At 43.3% G+C, this 17188-nt stretch overlaps 1 protein-coding gene across 1 annotated transcript in view; it reads right to left on the reverse strand.

Annotated features, from left to right (window-relative positions):
- Positions 1-1580, reverse strand: part of LIMCH1 (LIM and calponin homology domains 1) — a 173235-nt gene extending 171655 nt beyond the window's left edge. The window contains exon 1 of the mRNA XM_050973641.1: positions 1413-1580. Within this exon, the coding sequence (XP_050829598.1) occupies positions 1413-1508 (96 nt within the window). The 5' untranslated portion in view covers positions 1509-1580. The remainder of the gene's footprint in view (positions 1-1412) is intronic.
- Positions 1581-17188: the final 15608 nt, after the last annotated feature.

Consider the following 17188-nt stretch of genomic DNA (forward strand, 5'->3'; position numbering starts at 1 on the left):
AGTTTAGAACAAGGTTTGTTCTAATACAGGAAGACTTATAGTCCCTTAATTATTATCGTGCCTGGAGTGGCTGATGACAGCTTTGTTATCTACAGAGAACTGCTTCACCATTGAGTTCTTGGCTTCATTGGTAGTCAGCAGGACTCATGGTCACAAGGTATTTTTATACCATATGTATGATGGAGTCACGTGCCTCTCTCCTTTGGTCCTCTGTCTTAAAGAAGGCTATAGAGAAACTGCTGTATTTATCTTCCCAAGACAAATGATGTTTATGTGCACTTCACTTTTCCAAGCTGCATGTTCACCTTTCCTTGTCACAAAAGCCCTTCTTTTCACATTCATCATGGTTCGACTGCCTCTGGTCCTACACCAGCCAGATTCACATCATGTCAGGGCCAATTCCCTGAAGACTGACACAGCATTCCTTTTCCAATTGATACTGGACTAAAAACATCACAGTCTGAAATTCACAGGGCTTCACAGAATCTTAAAGTCACAACGATTTTTACAACCTTTTGCCTAGTCACTTTCAGAAAATAGAATCCACTGAGGCTTTCTAAAAGCTGCAGATTAAATTCAAAGCCCACAGCTGAAGGGAGCAGCTACCCTGGTATCTGGGTTTATGCCACCTTCACACATGTTTCTGTACCGGAAATCAGCTGAAGAGCTATTTTCAGCGTCTCTATTGGCACATGCCAAAATATTTAACCATTAAATTTGACCCACCACCTGCCCATCTTTCCGTTTTACGGCGCGAGCAAACAGCAAGCACATCTATTTTTTCTGCCCTGCTTGAACAGCCAGACTATATCTCTCTCCTTGGTCGGCTGAGAGACTGGAACAGGGGCAGCAGGGCTGTACCCGGCCTCGCAGCGGTGACGGCCCGCCCCTCCGCGCACTGCGGAGCGCTACCTGCGCGCCCGCCGCCGCCGCCCGAGGCCCGGGGAGCCGGCGGGGCGCGGGGCCGGGCGCTTCCCGGCGGGGCGGGGGCCGCTCGCCGCCCCCGGGAGCCCCGGCGGGACGGGGAAGCATCCGCGTCCGCTCCGTAGCTCGGCGCACCTGCCCGGCTCATGTTTACAGCCGTCCCGCTCATCCCAGCGACGGGGGTGGGGAGGGGAAATGCGATTAACAGATTAAGTTTGGAAGCGACGGAAGGGGGGCGGGGGCCCATCCAAAGGCGCGCACACTGCGCGGGGGCTGAGCGGCGGCTCGGTCGGCCCCGGCTGCTTTCCCCGCAGCGAGGAAAGCTGGGGAGAGCGGCGGGGAGGCCGGGATAGAGATCAGCGTGGAATAAAACGCCCACAGTCCCCGGGGGGACAGCGACCGTGGGGGGAGGGAAGGACACCGGGTCGTCCCGCGGGGCGTCCCCGATGGGGTCAGGCGCCCGCACCGCTGCCATCGCGCGGGCTTACCTCGATCCATTTCTGAGCCTCGGTGAAGGCCAGCTCAGGCTGTGGGGGCTCGGCAGGAGGCTGAACCTCTCCCAGCTCCAGCCCAGGACTGGCCATCTGCAGGGCCCCGGCGCGCCGCGGCTGCGGCGGCGGAGAAGCCAGGCACCGAGTCGCCAGCCCGGGCGAGTCGCGGCCGCAGCGAGGGGACGCCGGAGGCCGCTGCCTGTCTGTCCCTGCCTCTCCCTGCTCGCAGCCGCCGGGGCGGGAGCCGGGGGCGGCGGCGCTCCGCAGCCCGGCTGGCTGCAGCTCGCCTGCGGTAACCTCTCTCCGCCGGTGCCCCGTCCGTCCGCCCGCCCTGCCGGCTCGGTCCTCCCTCGGCTGCCGCCCCGCCCGCCCCGCCGGCGGAGCGGAGCTGCGCTGCGCCGCGCTGTCCTGAGCTGCCAGCTAAAAATAAAACAGACGGGCGAAGCCGCTTTGCCTTCAGCCCATGCAAATGCCCGTGCCGCCGCCTCCCTGCCGCGAGCATCGCATCGCGGGCGGCGCTGCGGCCGGGGGGGAGGGTGGGCGGGGGACTCGGGCACCCCCCGTGGGGGACGGGGACGGGGACAGGGACGGTGATGGCGAGGCGCTCCCTGCTTGGGGAAGAGCCGCTCCCCTCACCCCTGCTCCCGGGGAGGGGGGACTCGATGGCAAGGCTCCCCCTGCTTGGGGGACAGCCAGTCCCCCACCCTCAGCTCTCGGAGGGCACCGAGCCGCACACGGTGAATTGCTGTTTGCGGCTGCTGCCTTAAAACACCTCATTAAAAAATGGACGCTGCTACGCGAAGCACCCGCGAATCTCCATGCCCGCGGCGGGAAGGGGCGCTGCTCCGCGCCCGTCCCTCACCCGCCTGCCTGAGGGCCGGGGCTTCTGCACCGGGAGCGGAGCACGGCAGGTGCCTCTGAGGGCACTGCGGAACATCTCCTCGGGCTCCTCAGGGGCGACACCGGCCTGGCGAAAACGCGTGAGGGTCAGCACAGGGCTGGGCTGCGTTAGTCTTCCTTGAGAAGCAGAGCAGGCATCAAGGTGTGCTTGAAAATATGGGTGAATGCTTCCCGGTTTTGTCTTTATGCAGAGGAAGAAATCCAACTCTGTCCTGCAGAGACTTGCAGGCTTAACTTACATGGTGTGAGTAGTCCTAGATCAAGCAGATGCTTTTTAGCCTAAGGTTAAACATAGAAGTTTCTAGAAACAGAAAGATTTTTTTAAATTTTTTTTTTACCAGGCCTTCTAAAAGACAAATCCTAAAAATCTCCTCTCACGAGTGTTCAAAACATGAGCCAAAGTTACTTGCCAGTATTTATGAAAGCATAGAAAAGTATCTGTGTGCTGGAAATGCAGGTGTGCGAACCTTAACCCCTGCTACTGAGGTTTTTTTGAAAGGGGTCATAGCTGCCCACTTCTTCAGCTTGTGATATGTGTTAACAAGTTTTGACAAGAAGCAAACTGTAGGATCTACTTTTCAATGTGCCCTCAGTTTGGGCCTTATTTCCCCTCAGTTCAGTAACTGGGATTTTAAATCTTGTTTGTTTTGATAGTCAACAAAAATTGCCAACTCTTAAAATATAAATATGCCACAAAAGTGCATATATTTAACTCTGTTTCCGTTCTAGGAATTTGTCTTTATTGTTCGTTACCTTTTTTTTGGTCTTTGTTTATTGCCTCAAATATGCTGGAGTAACAAAGGGCCTGAAAACAGGATATAAGGTTTATAGGGATTTTTCTGAGAACTACAACTAGACAAAAACTAGATGAATGGGAAATCTAATCTCAAATATTTAAAGATAAATAAGAAGTGTATTTTGAAAAACTTATGCTAACAATCTATTTTCTGATTCTTGTAATATTTAAATAACATTGATGTTTATCATACAACAATTAGATTCATTCTCCTGGGGCAGTGAAAGACTAACAATTTAAAATAATTATCCTACCTCCTTTTTTTATTACTGTGCAATATCAAATGCATGATTTTCTGGTCTGGTGATCTCAACATCACCTCTTGGAGAACAAGAAGAGCTGGATTGGGCTGGGGTAAGCCCTTGTCTAGAAGTGAGGGGTGGACACTCATTTCCCATTTATGCAGTCAATTTTCATGGATCATTAAAGAAAACGTGCTCTGATACACTCTGATACGCTTACAGTCAAGCACACACAACTTTTTAAATTTGTTAAATCCTCACAGCACCACATGGATAGAGAGCTAGTGCAGCCTTTAAAGAGCCCTGTTATGCATTTAGGAGTGTGAAAGAAACTCTGACTGGCAGTAGGAATCTGGCCACTTCTTTTCTAATCCTAATCCTGAACCAGCTTCTCATTCGGTCAAGTACGAGGCAGCATCCGTACCTCCCTGTTCCCATGGAAACACACTTCTAGCATCAGCCCAGCTTACTTTCTTCTTTTTTTTTTTTAATCACCATCTGCCTGGGTAGTTGCAGGGCTTGCTCTAAGCCCCTTGAATACCAGTCACAGGTTTTTCAATGATTCTCCTTTCCATATAACAACCACCCTGGCAACTGCAGAAGACAAATTATGAAAACTAGAATGTTAGAAACTCCAGCAAGGTTTTCCCAAGGTCACTCAGTTGCTCCTAACTAGAAACATTGCTAGAGACTTAGTGGTGGAATTTGCAACAGCAAAAACATAGGAGATTTTTTTTCTTGGAAGTTCGTTTCAAAATTTTCTTATTTAAAAGTAAGTGCTTCAGTTTAACTTCTTCTTTTTTCTTTCCAGAAAAAAACTCAAGCCAGCACTGCAACAATCCTTATCAACACACTCATATCTGTATTTATTAGACAGGAGAAGACCTATGGGGGTGCAGGTTTCAGTGTCAAATTGCATATCTTTGACCAGGTTCAGTTACCCTTCCCAAAAGCAGGCTGTGCCTGTGCATAAGTAAAGCAACTGTAGAAAAATGCATAATATAGTGGTTATAGGAGAAAGCAGAAACAGAGAAAGAAGGTCTTCTCTGGTTTGCAGGGATCTTTATGCTGCTGTGCACAAATGGAAAAATAGAGGCTTTGAGGAAGATACATTTTAGGCATTCAACTTATATTAATTGGTTTGGTCTTCTGCCTTGTTTAGTTTCCTCTACTTATTGTCTTCAACTAGCATCTAAAATTGTTAAGCCTTTTGAGTAGCAGGAGCAGAGGTTTAATAAGGCCTGACTGCTGTTCTGGCAGGCCTGATCTTATCCCATGGCAGCAATGAGCAGCTTGCTTCAAGAAAGCTGTGTCCTGAGCAGCTTCTGCCACTACGACCTGTCTCCCTCAAAGAACAGGTCTGGTGTTCAAGACCAAGCTCTCAGCAAAACTACTCCTAGATGGCATCTTTGTTGTCTTTCTAGTCTTTCTGGTTGTATTAGCCTGACAACAAACATTTTCCTTCAAAGCCAATCTGTCACAAATGCTTCCAGCAACATGTGTAACCTCCAATTGAAAAACATTTATTTTACTAAAAAGCATGGCACAGAGAAAAAATGGGTGAAACACCCAAGGTTCATATATTTCTGTTCTATTTTACCTTGCTCATTTGTCTTTTCTTTGTGAGCTTTTATCAATGTACCTCAAACCAGCAAGGCCCCATGGCTGTTTAAGAAAGGAAGTTATCCTGCTGGCATCAGGGCTCTTCTTCCTCCTTCTCTTCTTCACAATCTGCCCCTCTGGGCTGAAATTCTCTGAGCAGTACTTCTTTTTTCTCCAGACCATAATGGTGGTACTTTGGGGTGTTGCACAGTCCTGGGCCAGATCTCAGAGAATTCTGAGCTGAACCATAAGCATACTGTTCTGGCTAAGTATCTTCCCTGTTGTTTGCTATACACTTCTTTGGTTTGCTTGTCCTTTTTGTGCCTTTCAGAAATCACTGAATATCATGCAGAGAACTTGAGGTTGTATGGTATTTATTGTAAAAATTCTGCTTGGAATTCCTTCATTTTCTGAAGCATAAGCCAGGGGTAGGCACACCCAGAACAACTCTGCTTAACCTCTAGATCATTTCAGAGCTGCAGTGTCTGAATTTCCATGGGCCTCACCCTGTTGCAAAGGGCAGCGGGCTGCCTGGTGGTGCCGCAGGAGCTGGACAGCTCTGGCAGAAAGATGTTGGTACTAGTGCTTCTCAACAGGTATTAGCCCTGCCAGAGAGTATTTGGAGATTTTTTGACTGACTTTACTGAGAATTTACTGCCTTTACTGACAAAGGCAGGCTGTGCATTTTCATGGCCTGTCCTATATTGTGGGGTGAGTTGAGAGCTAAGCTGAGTGAGCAGATGAGAAGAGACCTTGAAGCAGCATCTATCAAGGCAGAGGAGGGTGGTGGAGAAGATGGTTGCCAGGAGTTTAGAATTCTCTTCCTTGATAAAACTAGATTCAGAGACAGTTCTACTCTCAATGACATGCAAGCTATCTTGGAGAGAAGGCTGGTAATAATATCCACTGGAAGCAAGACACAGAAAATCCCTACTTTTGAAAAATTACTCTTTTAATGAGTATTTTTTAGTTATTTTTAGTTATTTTTTATTGAATTTTAGTTATTTTTAATTCTCATGAAAAATTAATGCATCTGTGACCATGAGAGCATGTTGATTTTTTTCCAACCACTCAGACAACTGTTGTGACTTCACATTTTATTTAATCAGGGCATCTGCTGTGGTATATTCTGCAGTGTTCAGCATTTGGCTGACAGCATCTGTTTGTTTATCCCGGCCATGCTGTCTTCTATCACAGTCACTTTCTCTCTGGTACCACTCATTCAGCAACATATTGTCAGCCTTGGCATTGGTGTTCTGTGTCATTCTGGGAATTACAGGAGTAGATGAATCATCTGAATTTGCTCTTTCCTGGGAGGACAGCATGATTATCCCTTCTCACACTGTCCTGGAAGAGGGTGAAGCCCTTTTGTGAAGCAGCTTTTCTCTATTTTGGACTTTTATATAGATTTTTGAAAGCTAGTCCAGCCTATTGTCATCTGGTAGCTGAGCACCATTTGATATTTTCCTATTTTTCTGTCTTTGCATTTAATTAAATTTTTAGACTTTAAAAGCTGTTGAGAATCCAGGTTTGGACATACCACGTTGCTATTTAATGAGCTATAAGCCTAATAAATCAGAATGCAGGTGATTCAAAATGAGAACTCACATACATAAATGCATGTAAATATCCAATGTAATTTACAAGCTGTAATTTTGAGGGGGTTCACCATCCTCTGTTCCCTGTCTAAGAAATCCCTGATCAATATCTCTTTGTTTTAAATGTTGCTGTGCCTTTAGTTGTGAGGTTTTCCTGCCTGGCCTTCCGTTCTGGCTCTGAGACTTGCTTCTACTTCTCCTGGAGCCCTCCAGATCCAAGGCTGATAGCTCTGCTAATGGCACAGAGACTGGCTTAGCTTCTCCTTTCATCCACAGCCATGGTGGATTCTCCTACTCAGCCAAACAACTATTTCCTTCCTCCTTTTTATTGTTCTCATCCAGACCTGCCTTTCCTCTGGTATAGGAAATTCCTATATCCAGCCTCCTCTTTAACAAGCATCTTTTTTTTCCTTTGTGAACCTCCTGTCTTTTGTCCCAGTTTGCCATAATCTTGAGTCTTTCAGCTCCAGTATGTATCTCAGGTACTTCTCACCTCCTGTTGTTAATATGTAATATGTGGATGGAAAACCCAACACATAAAAACCATGGAAACCACTGGGAAAGAAAAGCAGAGAGAAGGCCCACGAGAGAAGGAATATCACAAATAAGTGATAACAAGTTACACAAGGTTAAACAGACATAAACTGGGTTGACAAGTGAGCAGTAATACAAAAAAGGAAGTGGAGGTGTGGTGAAAAGGAAGTGAAGGAATCTGAAATAAATAGGTATCAAGGTAAAGGGAAGAATAAATCTGAGCACAGAACCATTGAACTCATCAGAGTATCCTTTCATTCTGCATTCATAGCTACCAAGCATGGCAAGGTCCAGGTCCATATATGTTCTTTCCAGATCCTCTCATAAAATATATGCCAGATTACAAGAGGAAAATTCCCACATGCCCAGACCAGTGACTGAAAGGGTACTCTGAAGGAATGTGTGTCTCTTGCACCCTGCTCTCTGCTCCCAGAGCTGCATAGCTCTAACCTCTTGACAGGTCAAGCCTGGAAAAGGATGTGGCAGGACAATGGGTCTTTCACCAGCTGTTATCAAAGATCTTTTTAGCCCATTAAAACAAAAGTGCATTGATGGGGAGCGGATGCTCATAGGTTTGTGTACCTGCCAATATGACATCCTGTTTCTTTAATGCAAAGACAACAAATAGCCTTCACTTCTCTGCTGAGCTGGAAGTGGCACAGAAGCTCAAAACAGTATTTCTCCTCCAGGTTTTGACTGCTTTTCCGCTACTTTCTTAAAATCTGCTTCATTCAGAAATGGAAGTGGAAGTGGGGGTGTTTTTCCAAACATAGTCTGGTCCAGAGCAGGACTCTCCACTTCCAGGATGTATCTGCAATAACCTTCCAGCTGATTTTGCACTCTGCTCATTTGAATGTAGCATCTTCCCCTGCTGCCACACACCCAGTATGCATATTACCTACTCCCTTTTACCATCCAGAGTAAACTGGCAAGGACATGGAGCTACTAAAAATTTTCTCAGTGAGGAATGTGCTTAGAGGGTTTTTAGTACCCCTAGAGAGATGTTCCCCAACACATCTTTCATAGTGCCTCCACCAAGGAAGGGGGGCCTTTTAAGTCAGCACTCAGAGAGCACATGCCAGCTTCAGGTTCCATAAGTGCAGCTGAGTCTGAGCAGGCTCAGTCAGACAAGGAAAGACCAGGAGCCAGAGCAGGTGGTTCAGGGGTCTACAAACCTCTGTGGCAAGCTGTGGCTTCAAATGAGTGCTACAGAGTTGTGGTATTTGGGGGAAGGGAGGGGTTGTCATGTATGAGACAAAGAATGCAGTCAGAAACTTTTGCCAAATTGGTGAGAAATGGGATGAAAACCAAAATCTGTGCGTGGAAAAAAAGGTGATTTGAAAACCAAGTCCTAGCCTCCAAAGTAAATTCCTGGGTTTTTATATTCATTTCATTGGTGTATAATACATTTTATGTAGTTCACCAAACCACATTATTTTTATCAACTGTGCAAAAAAAAATAGCAAAACCCCCTCTCACTGATGTTAGAACAGCTATTTGCTAGGTAGCTGCTTGTGAAAGTTTGAGAAATGTGGGAAAATCCACATCACATTCAGTCTTTAATTTTAGCAGTGACTTGCCTCATCCAGAAAGAACTGGTGAATAATATCTTCCCTCTCCTTTTCTTAATAAATATTCCTGTGGAGAAGATCAAAAGGGAAAACCTGTACCTGAAACTAACACTGGGCTTTATTCAAATTTGTTTGGAGTTTAGCTGGTTCATGGAAACTTGGAATATTCATTTACTCAGGATAAAGAAATAGGCAAACAAACGTGGAAAATGGAAAGGAAAGAGAGAAGCAGGGTCAGAAAACAAGAAAAGCAATAAAAGACTTGCCTCCATGCAGTAGAACAACAATATATCTTAGTTAGCAATAGTATTATTTAGTTCCACTGCAGAAGAATGTTAGGGGTGGGGTTTTTTTCTCCTTTGATTGAACATTTAAAGGACAGAATTTAGCAGAGGATCATGTTCAGCTAGGAGCAAGAAAAAGCAGTGCAGTGTAGGATATAGGTGAGTTTTTTCTCTATAAGTAGGTTCCCTTGCTCAGTGATCTCCTCTGTCATGACAATTCTTGCAGAACAGGACACTCATCAAAGCCTCTGAAGGTGCTTTTGTACCACAGGTACCATTTCTGGGACAGATGGCATCTGCCATGCCACCACAGACATGGATGGGCACATATTCATAAGATTCAGGGTGTCAAAATCAGCCATCTCTCTAAACTCTATTATGTTTTCTTGATTATGTTTTCTTTGTTTTGTTCTACCCATCGTTTCAAAGGATGAAGTATAATTTGTAACCCTGCCTAAATTACTACTGTGAGCTATGAATCATTTCACCACTTAAACACACATACCAGCTAAAAATTCCTTTAAAGTAATTTTCATAACTTTCTTTTATTATTACTCCTGTAATTATGTCTTTCTGTCTGGCCAGGAAAAGGGCCTGACATTTTTCCCCAGTTTAGAGGCCCCAGTGCTCTTCTATGGGCCTCCACAAGAAGCCCAGAGGTCAGGAGAATCTCAAATGATCTCTCAAGGGAACAGAAAATACTTTCTGGTAATAGGCATTGCTGAAATGGTTGCTGATACCTGTTGACTCTTATTCTCAGGCACTTTTTGGCTTCTGGTGGGAGTGTCTATCACAGGAGCTCCTGATCTAGATAGAAGAAAGGACAGACAATCCACAGATTGCAGGACTGTCATAGCTGTGGATGATCCAAACTACATTTTTTCATTGATCATTGCTTTTTAAAAGGGCCAAAATTACGGAACATTTTTTTCATCTTGAAATATAGCACTCATTGTATGTGTCCCCATTGGTCCATTCACTTCAGAGTTGGACTTGATGCTCCTTGTGGGTCCCTTTCAACTCAGAATATTCTGTGGTCTGTGACTGTGTTGATGAACCATGTCCAGGAAACTGGATAGGGATTTTGATAAGATGTTAAAGGAGTCAGATGCCCAAATCTCAGAAATGAATGGGGCCAAGCCCCTAAGTACCTTCCAATTAAAGAATTCCAGACCTAAGGCACTGGTGACCCCATGTTTGCATAGCATGCTAGTAGGTGAGCAGAAGGTCAAAATGAGGGTGTACCTCTAAGTGACTGGAGTGTTACAGGTAAGGAAACATTTTGGAACTCATGGCTGAAAGTTCAGGTCAGACAGCCCAGGGAACGCTTGAGTAATTAACATTTGGCAGACTTCAGAATCAAGATTTTCTAAGGGACAAGGGGCCTTCAGTTAACTTTAGACAGCATGTAAGGTGATGTTTCTCTGAGAATTCATACTTGAATCAGGTTTCTGTGCTGAATTAGAATATGCCAAATTTGTGTCTGTGAATGACTTCCAGACTTTTCAATCAAGCTTCATTGCAAATGTTTCTCTTTATAGACTCCTCTGCAACCATAGTGTAGCAAAGATTGTTGTGCAGGAAGAGATGATCAGCCTCCGGAGCACCCTGTGAGGCTGGTCAGCATTTACATGCCTCAGTGAAACTGGGAAATCATGAGCCTGTCAGGAATAAAGACTCAAACCTTGTTATCAATCAAGACCTGTGGGATCTTCATCCCTGTGTGTAAGGGAAGTCATGCAAGTGGTTCCACAGAGTGGAAGGTTTTCCAGCCATACTGAGGGACTGGGCTATCAGCTGTGGGAGCTCTTATAGCATGAAGGTAATTCTACTTTGAGGTGGCTGGTGTCAACATAGCACTCAAGTTTTCATTATCTAAACCTAGAGGAGGTAAACACGTCTGCAAGGAGAATGGACTCTCATGTGTGGAGTGTATGACATCTTAGAGGAACAATGGTTCTTCAAGGCATGTGTTATGTCAATCTGTGGTATGTCCCAGCATCATCAGGTGGCTGTAGTCTTCCCTTCCATTTTCTACACCAGTAAATTTCTCCAGCTTCTGAAATGCTGTGAAAAATTTTGAGTACAGAGCACTGAAATTGGCCTAATAGGAGAAGCCAGCTGGAGACCATCACAGTGTGCATAATCACATGCTGGAGGTGCTGTGCAGAAGAGGAAGAGCTGTACATGTGCTCCCTTAAACCTGGCACTACTTAGGGCTACTGCATTGCAAAGACTGTGATGGCTCTTATTTTCTGAGGACTTGGAAGTGCTGGGGCCTCCAGGAGCAATGCAGGGGGAGGAACCATCTGTGAAGAAACTCCAGCCCTGGGGCAGGTGAGGAGCTGTGGGAGAGGGAGAGAAGAATCTGTTTTTCAGTAGGTAGATATGGACTTCTGGGTTTTTTACTAATTCTGCTGCACTCCCCTTGTGAACTTGGCAAGAGCACACAGACTTTCTGTACACATTTGTATTTTTCAATGCCTGTGACTGTGAAACCCACAGAAGAGAGAGAGATGAGGTTTCTGAACCCCATCCCAGAGAGGAGGCTGGGCAGTGGGAAGATTACATTCTAACTTCCAGGATCAATTTCTTATCTCCTTCTAAAACCTCTGGTCTTCCATGCCTGAATTGAAATTACTCAATTGAAACACTCTGCATGTAAGACTTCTGATAATCCAAAAAGCCATCCCTTGACTTGTCTCTTCTTACAGAAACACTGTGCAGAAGTACTGAAGTATGGAGAGAGATGTTTACATCCACAAATAGCCTCAGTTTAAAACATGAAGGAATATGAAACTTAGGACTGACTTTCCAAACCTGTTTCAGTGATTGTAGCTCAGTTAACACATCCTTTACAGAAAACATGCACAAAAATAAGGAAATGAATGCTTAAACACATAATAAATCTCTTGCTCTCCACCAGATACATACACTGTGCTTATCAGGTATAAACCATGGCCTATTCCTTCATATTTTTAACCATAAATCTGGCTCAGTTACTGTATACATTCTACTATCCATTTATTTAATTTTGAAGAATACTACTGTAAATTTCCAAAAGATAAAGATTTTCATTTTTTCATAGATATTTATAAGTTACTAGTCTGGGTGATAAAAGCAGGAGAACTATCAGAAAGGAAGTTATATAATGACAATTCACTCTAAAATTACATATGCATCCAAAGTTGCATCTGAGATTGAAAATGCAATTTGATATTGCTTTTATAACATATATATATGTATATATATATATATATATATATATAGAGAGAGAGAGAGAGAGAGAGAGAGGAGAGAGAGAGGTTATTGAGAAAGGAATATACATTTTTTGGGACCATGATTGAAAGAGTTATGCAGAAGTATTTCTTTCATTAGAGTTTAAAAGTGATTGGTGTGAATGTATTATTACTTGTTACTTTGCTTTCAGTGCTGCAGAGGTTGTTGGTGCTACAGGAGCTCTAAAGTTGTAACACTTAAAAAGGCCACTTTGCTGTAATGTGAGCTCCACATCCTGAGGAAAAGCCAGGCTGCTGGGCTGTCCCTGTGGATTTAATGAAGTGTTTTGACTCTGAATCGAGGTAATTTGTTGATATTCTGTAAATTTGATGAACAAATCTTTCTATAGAGGTTGTTTTCATTCAATGTTATCTTTAGAAATGTTCTGTGGTTACAAACAGAGTTTATTGAGTTGGTGTATTTGACCTGGTTTTATTGACAATGATGTTTGCTAAACTAGCAATGAAGAATGCTGACAGTGCCATTTATTCAAGGCAGTGTTGAGACAGAAGTTGTTCTGTGCAAAGAGAAAGATAATGGAGGGAATCATATATAACTTGTCATGTGTGAGCAGCTGTTTTTAGTTATTTCCTGCTCCTAATAATAATAATTTCCACATTAATTGCTTTAAATGTTTTAAAATGCATTCGAATTTATGTGTTCACTCTGGAAATATTCAGAAGTTATGTTTCAGCCAAAACCATCTGATTTGGTATGGATGTTTAAAGTTTATGTGGCTGCAAAAGCAATTGTAGAAATTCACCAAAGAAAAATCTGTCAAACATCACTATATGTTTAGTCTCCTTTGACATTCCACCCGAGTTCATATTACTGACCATTTACAGATCCTGAATGAGGATGCTTTCTGATCAGATCCTGTAAAATGCTGTAATGCTCTTGAGACTAGAAATCACACCCATGACCTGAGGTGCATCTCAGTGCTGCTGCTGGTTTTGAGGGATTTTTTCACCTCCAGTGTGCTTTTTGAGATGGCATAATGCTGGCAGCATCAGAAAACTTTTGGGCAGGGAAACAGACCATTCGGTAAGTTCCAGCGCCATCTATAGAAAGAACACAGCATCAGCCTGCAAACTGAGGTTTGGCTTCCTTCAATTACCTGGTCTTGTACCTTCAGCAACCAGGTAGCTGCTTTAACCATCAGCTGGGACTAAACATTAAATCCAACAGGAAACTCTGAGCACTGCACTCAATCTTTAGGCACTACTAAAATCCTCAGAAAACTCATTCAGCTTTCCTGCCTAATTCAGCTTTCCTGCTCAATTCAGTTTTCCTGCCCTTAGGCCATATTTTTCTACCAGTATTGTTGCCGTTTTGCATTTATTTTTTTCTAGAGGGTTTCCATTTCCTGGTAACACAGAATTGCTTGGTGATGTGAGTTAAGGGTCAGGGCACTCTAAAACTCAGCCTTCTTCTTGCCAAGTGAGTAGGCTAGTAAAGTACCTAGGTGAGGCTTTGCACAGAACAGATTTGACTAAAGTCTTGTAATTCTCAGAATGCACATCTGTTATCACCTAGTGGGAAAGGCTCTGATGGGAGGTCAGGGGTCTGCCTCCAGCTTCCTGGTTTTTTTTCATTTGATGCTTCTGTGTTTTAGGAGCTGTATACCACCATCAGACTGTTACCTTGTACAACAAATCATACAGATCTCTGAAATACATTTGGCATAAAGAAACTGGATATACATTAAGGCAAGGAGATGTCGAGATGTTGCCTTCATGGTAAGAAGTTAGAAACGGGTGTGAAAGAGTCAGAGTCAAATCCCTATTCCAGTGACCATTCATTGCTTTCAAATGGGGAACCACTGCAGGAAGAGAGAACCATTCATCATAATGGGCCAGATAGTAGTTAAGCTTAGTTAAACATGGAGTGATTCTGTGTGTGTTTTGGCAGCAGAGCAGAAGAAAACACCTAGCCAGAGGAGTGACATAACACAGGACAGCCTGTCATGTCTCTCTCTCTCATTCAAAAGGACACCTAACATTAGGACATTATTTGCTGTAAGAGTATTCAGCAGGGATAAATATCTCCTTCTCACCATCACAATGTGTTTAAGTCCTTTTGGGGAAAAACTCTGTCTAGACTCAGTATTCTCATCACCTGGTTTAAGGAATGCCCTCCTCTGTAGGTTTACAGTTCTGTGCTCCCCAGCCATAAACCCCTTGTTCACCCCATTGGTTTTGTAGAGGATCATGCTGCCTAACTGAAGGCTGAGATTTCCTTGAGTGACAAAATGTGTGGGAGCAGGGCTTTGCTTGTGCAGTTTGCTCAAGAACAGTGGTGGCAGAGCAGGGTGTTGAATGTAAGACTCTGGTGACCCGGTCTGTCCACCCAGCCCTCCAGATTTTTCTGCCACTTGTTGTGTACTTGTAGTGTGGCTTGTCAGTGAGCATCCTCATTGCTTTGGACAGTAATGGTTTTCTTGCCTCTTATAGGTCTGCAGATTTTTGTTAGGTGAGTAAAAGAAGACTCAGGATATAAGCAGTAAAATGAGCCATCCTTGGGCACTTTGCCACCAATTTCAGCTGGCTTAGGAGTTGAGTTTATGACCCTGAAGGAACTGGATGAACTCTTCTTAAGCTAAATGAAAGGAAAGTTTAATTTCAGTTACTTTTTACTGTCTTCTTGCCCAAACTTGTTTCATTCAAACCCTGATTCTGGAGGACATAAAACTGGAAAAAACAGCTTCCCTGTGCAAGTTAATTTCTTGTGCCTATTTACATCAATGTGGTTCCATTTTCAGTGTGGTTCCTACTTGCAAAACAGCTCTGAGAAAATGAAAACAAAAAACCACAAACCAAAATTTAACAGACATTTTCAAAATAAAGCGGTTTAGGTCTTTCCCTGCTGAAAACTACTCTTTACCTTTACTTGGTGATCATGGAAAAGGCTGTGTAATCTTTTCAAAAGCTGTGGATATAAGTTTAGAGAAAATACTTTGAATGGACAGGGAGAATCAAAATTTGTCTTCCAGCAGGACTAATGCTTACGATCTTAGACCTAGGGGATAAAAAAATCACTGTTAAACCCAAAATCTGACTAGCTGAGAGTCTATATGCTGCCATTCCAGGAAGACAGACCTGTAGTTCTTTCAGCACTGATGTTTTTCCTTTGCTTATTGTCTCAGTGAATACTTTCTTTTTCTAAATGTCCACCAGGCTGTAGAAAGCAGTTGATACTCAACAAGAATAAAGGCATGACAATATCATTGAGATGAGAATTCCATGGAATGTCTTGAGCAGAGATATTTTTTGCACATTGAGAGAAACTGTCCCTCTTTGAGATTCAGTGGGAATAGAGAGGGTATTTTAGGACAGAGACCTTTCTGGGAAATATCCCCTCATCAATGTGTGCCAGGTAAACTCCAGTACAGTTTGTGTTTTGTGGCAGCTTCAAAGAAATGCAGACCTGAACTGCTTCTGTCCATCTGTTGTGTCTCACCCTGAAGGTTTCCAGACTAGCACACTTAGAGATGTACTAAAACAAACACATCTGAGCCACAAGGTGTAGGTGAAACTCATTACCAATTCAAGTTCAAAATCTGTATGTTATAATACAGTACATTTCTACATGAAAAGACCACTCCAGACCCTAAATGTTTTCTCAGATTAGCTACAGTTCTAAATTAACTATGAAATGAGAGGCCTGGCCTTCTGTATGTGGGCTGCAGCTTTATGCCTGAATATTATGAGCATGGTTTTCTGTAGTTTGGGAAGTCTTTTTCTAGTATTCCGTTCCAATATTTTCTGTGTCCTTTCTTTTTTTAATGCAGAAAGGTCAACCATAATTCCCTACAAGAAATGGCATGAGTTTCAGACCATTTTTCCTACACTATAGGTGATTTTTTTCACAGTTTACAAAACATATGCATATTAATATTTGCAGATGTTTCTTCCAGCTAGTTATCTTATATATGCTGGACAGAACTTTAAGGGTACCATCATGTACCCTTTTGTTTTGTTATAGATTTCACTGTCCCTGCTTTATTTGCAAACAAAAATCCCAAGGATTTATTTTGCCCCAGATAAGAATAAATATAAATAAATAAACAGGTGTTGAAAAGTCTTTCTAGTGCTGACATCTGTGATTCCTTCCTGAAACAAAAGTAATTCTGAAAGCTTTACTGAAAGCTTGCTTTGAAAGTGAGTATTTTTGCAGACTGCTGACTGCAGTACTACATTTGCTAAAGAGATGCAGTCACACAATGGTTTGCTCCTGTATTATCCAGGTCATGGGCCAGAATTCTCCTGGGTGCTAACACTTTCCATTAAGCTGAATTTGTTGGTGCACAGTGCAGCTATTTTCCTTTTTAAAGCTGGTCCTAAATGGGAATGCTGAGTGGCCTGCTTAGTTTAACTGGTTTTGGTTCCATGTAGAGTCAAGGGGTGAAGTCCTTTCCCTGAGGGGCTGGCCACTTATTCTGCCATGGCCAAGCACTAACCAGGCATTGAAGTTCTCTAATTTATTCTCCCCACCCCACACATTCACCACTGTTGATTTTGACAGTGTTTGTATGGTGATTCCTGAAGAGTTTGCAACCATCCATAAAGAAAGGTAGTTCAATAGAAAACAGCTAAAGCTGGTCTCTTTGCACAAATTTCAGGTAGCATGAGCCTAATTTAAATCCTAGAAATGCAAACCATAGAATTTAAAACATAGTGTATTCCAGAAGCCAGTGTATGATAAACTTCCCCTCAACTCAATGCAGTAATTGTTCTTATTTTTGTTCTTAATCCTCTTCCTCTTACATGTGAATATGATTGTGAGCAGTAGCTCTATCTCAAGCATTTTAAAGCATTACCATACAGGAGGTATTAGCTGCATTTAGGTTTTATGATTTCTTACTTAGCCTTAAAGTTTTAAAAATAATTCTCTATATTATTTTGATCCATGATATTTTTATGATATATACTATGATGATCCATGTTGGATGATGCATGTTTTACACA

The sequence above is a fragment of the Serinus canaria genome, chromosome 4 (assembly GCF_022539315.1).
Source record: "Serinus canaria isolate serCan28SL12 chromosome 4, serCan2020, whole genome shotgun sequence".
In the NCBI taxonomy this organism is placed as follows: Eukaryota; Metazoa; Chordata; class Aves; order Passeriformes; family Fringillidae; genus Serinus; species Serinus canaria.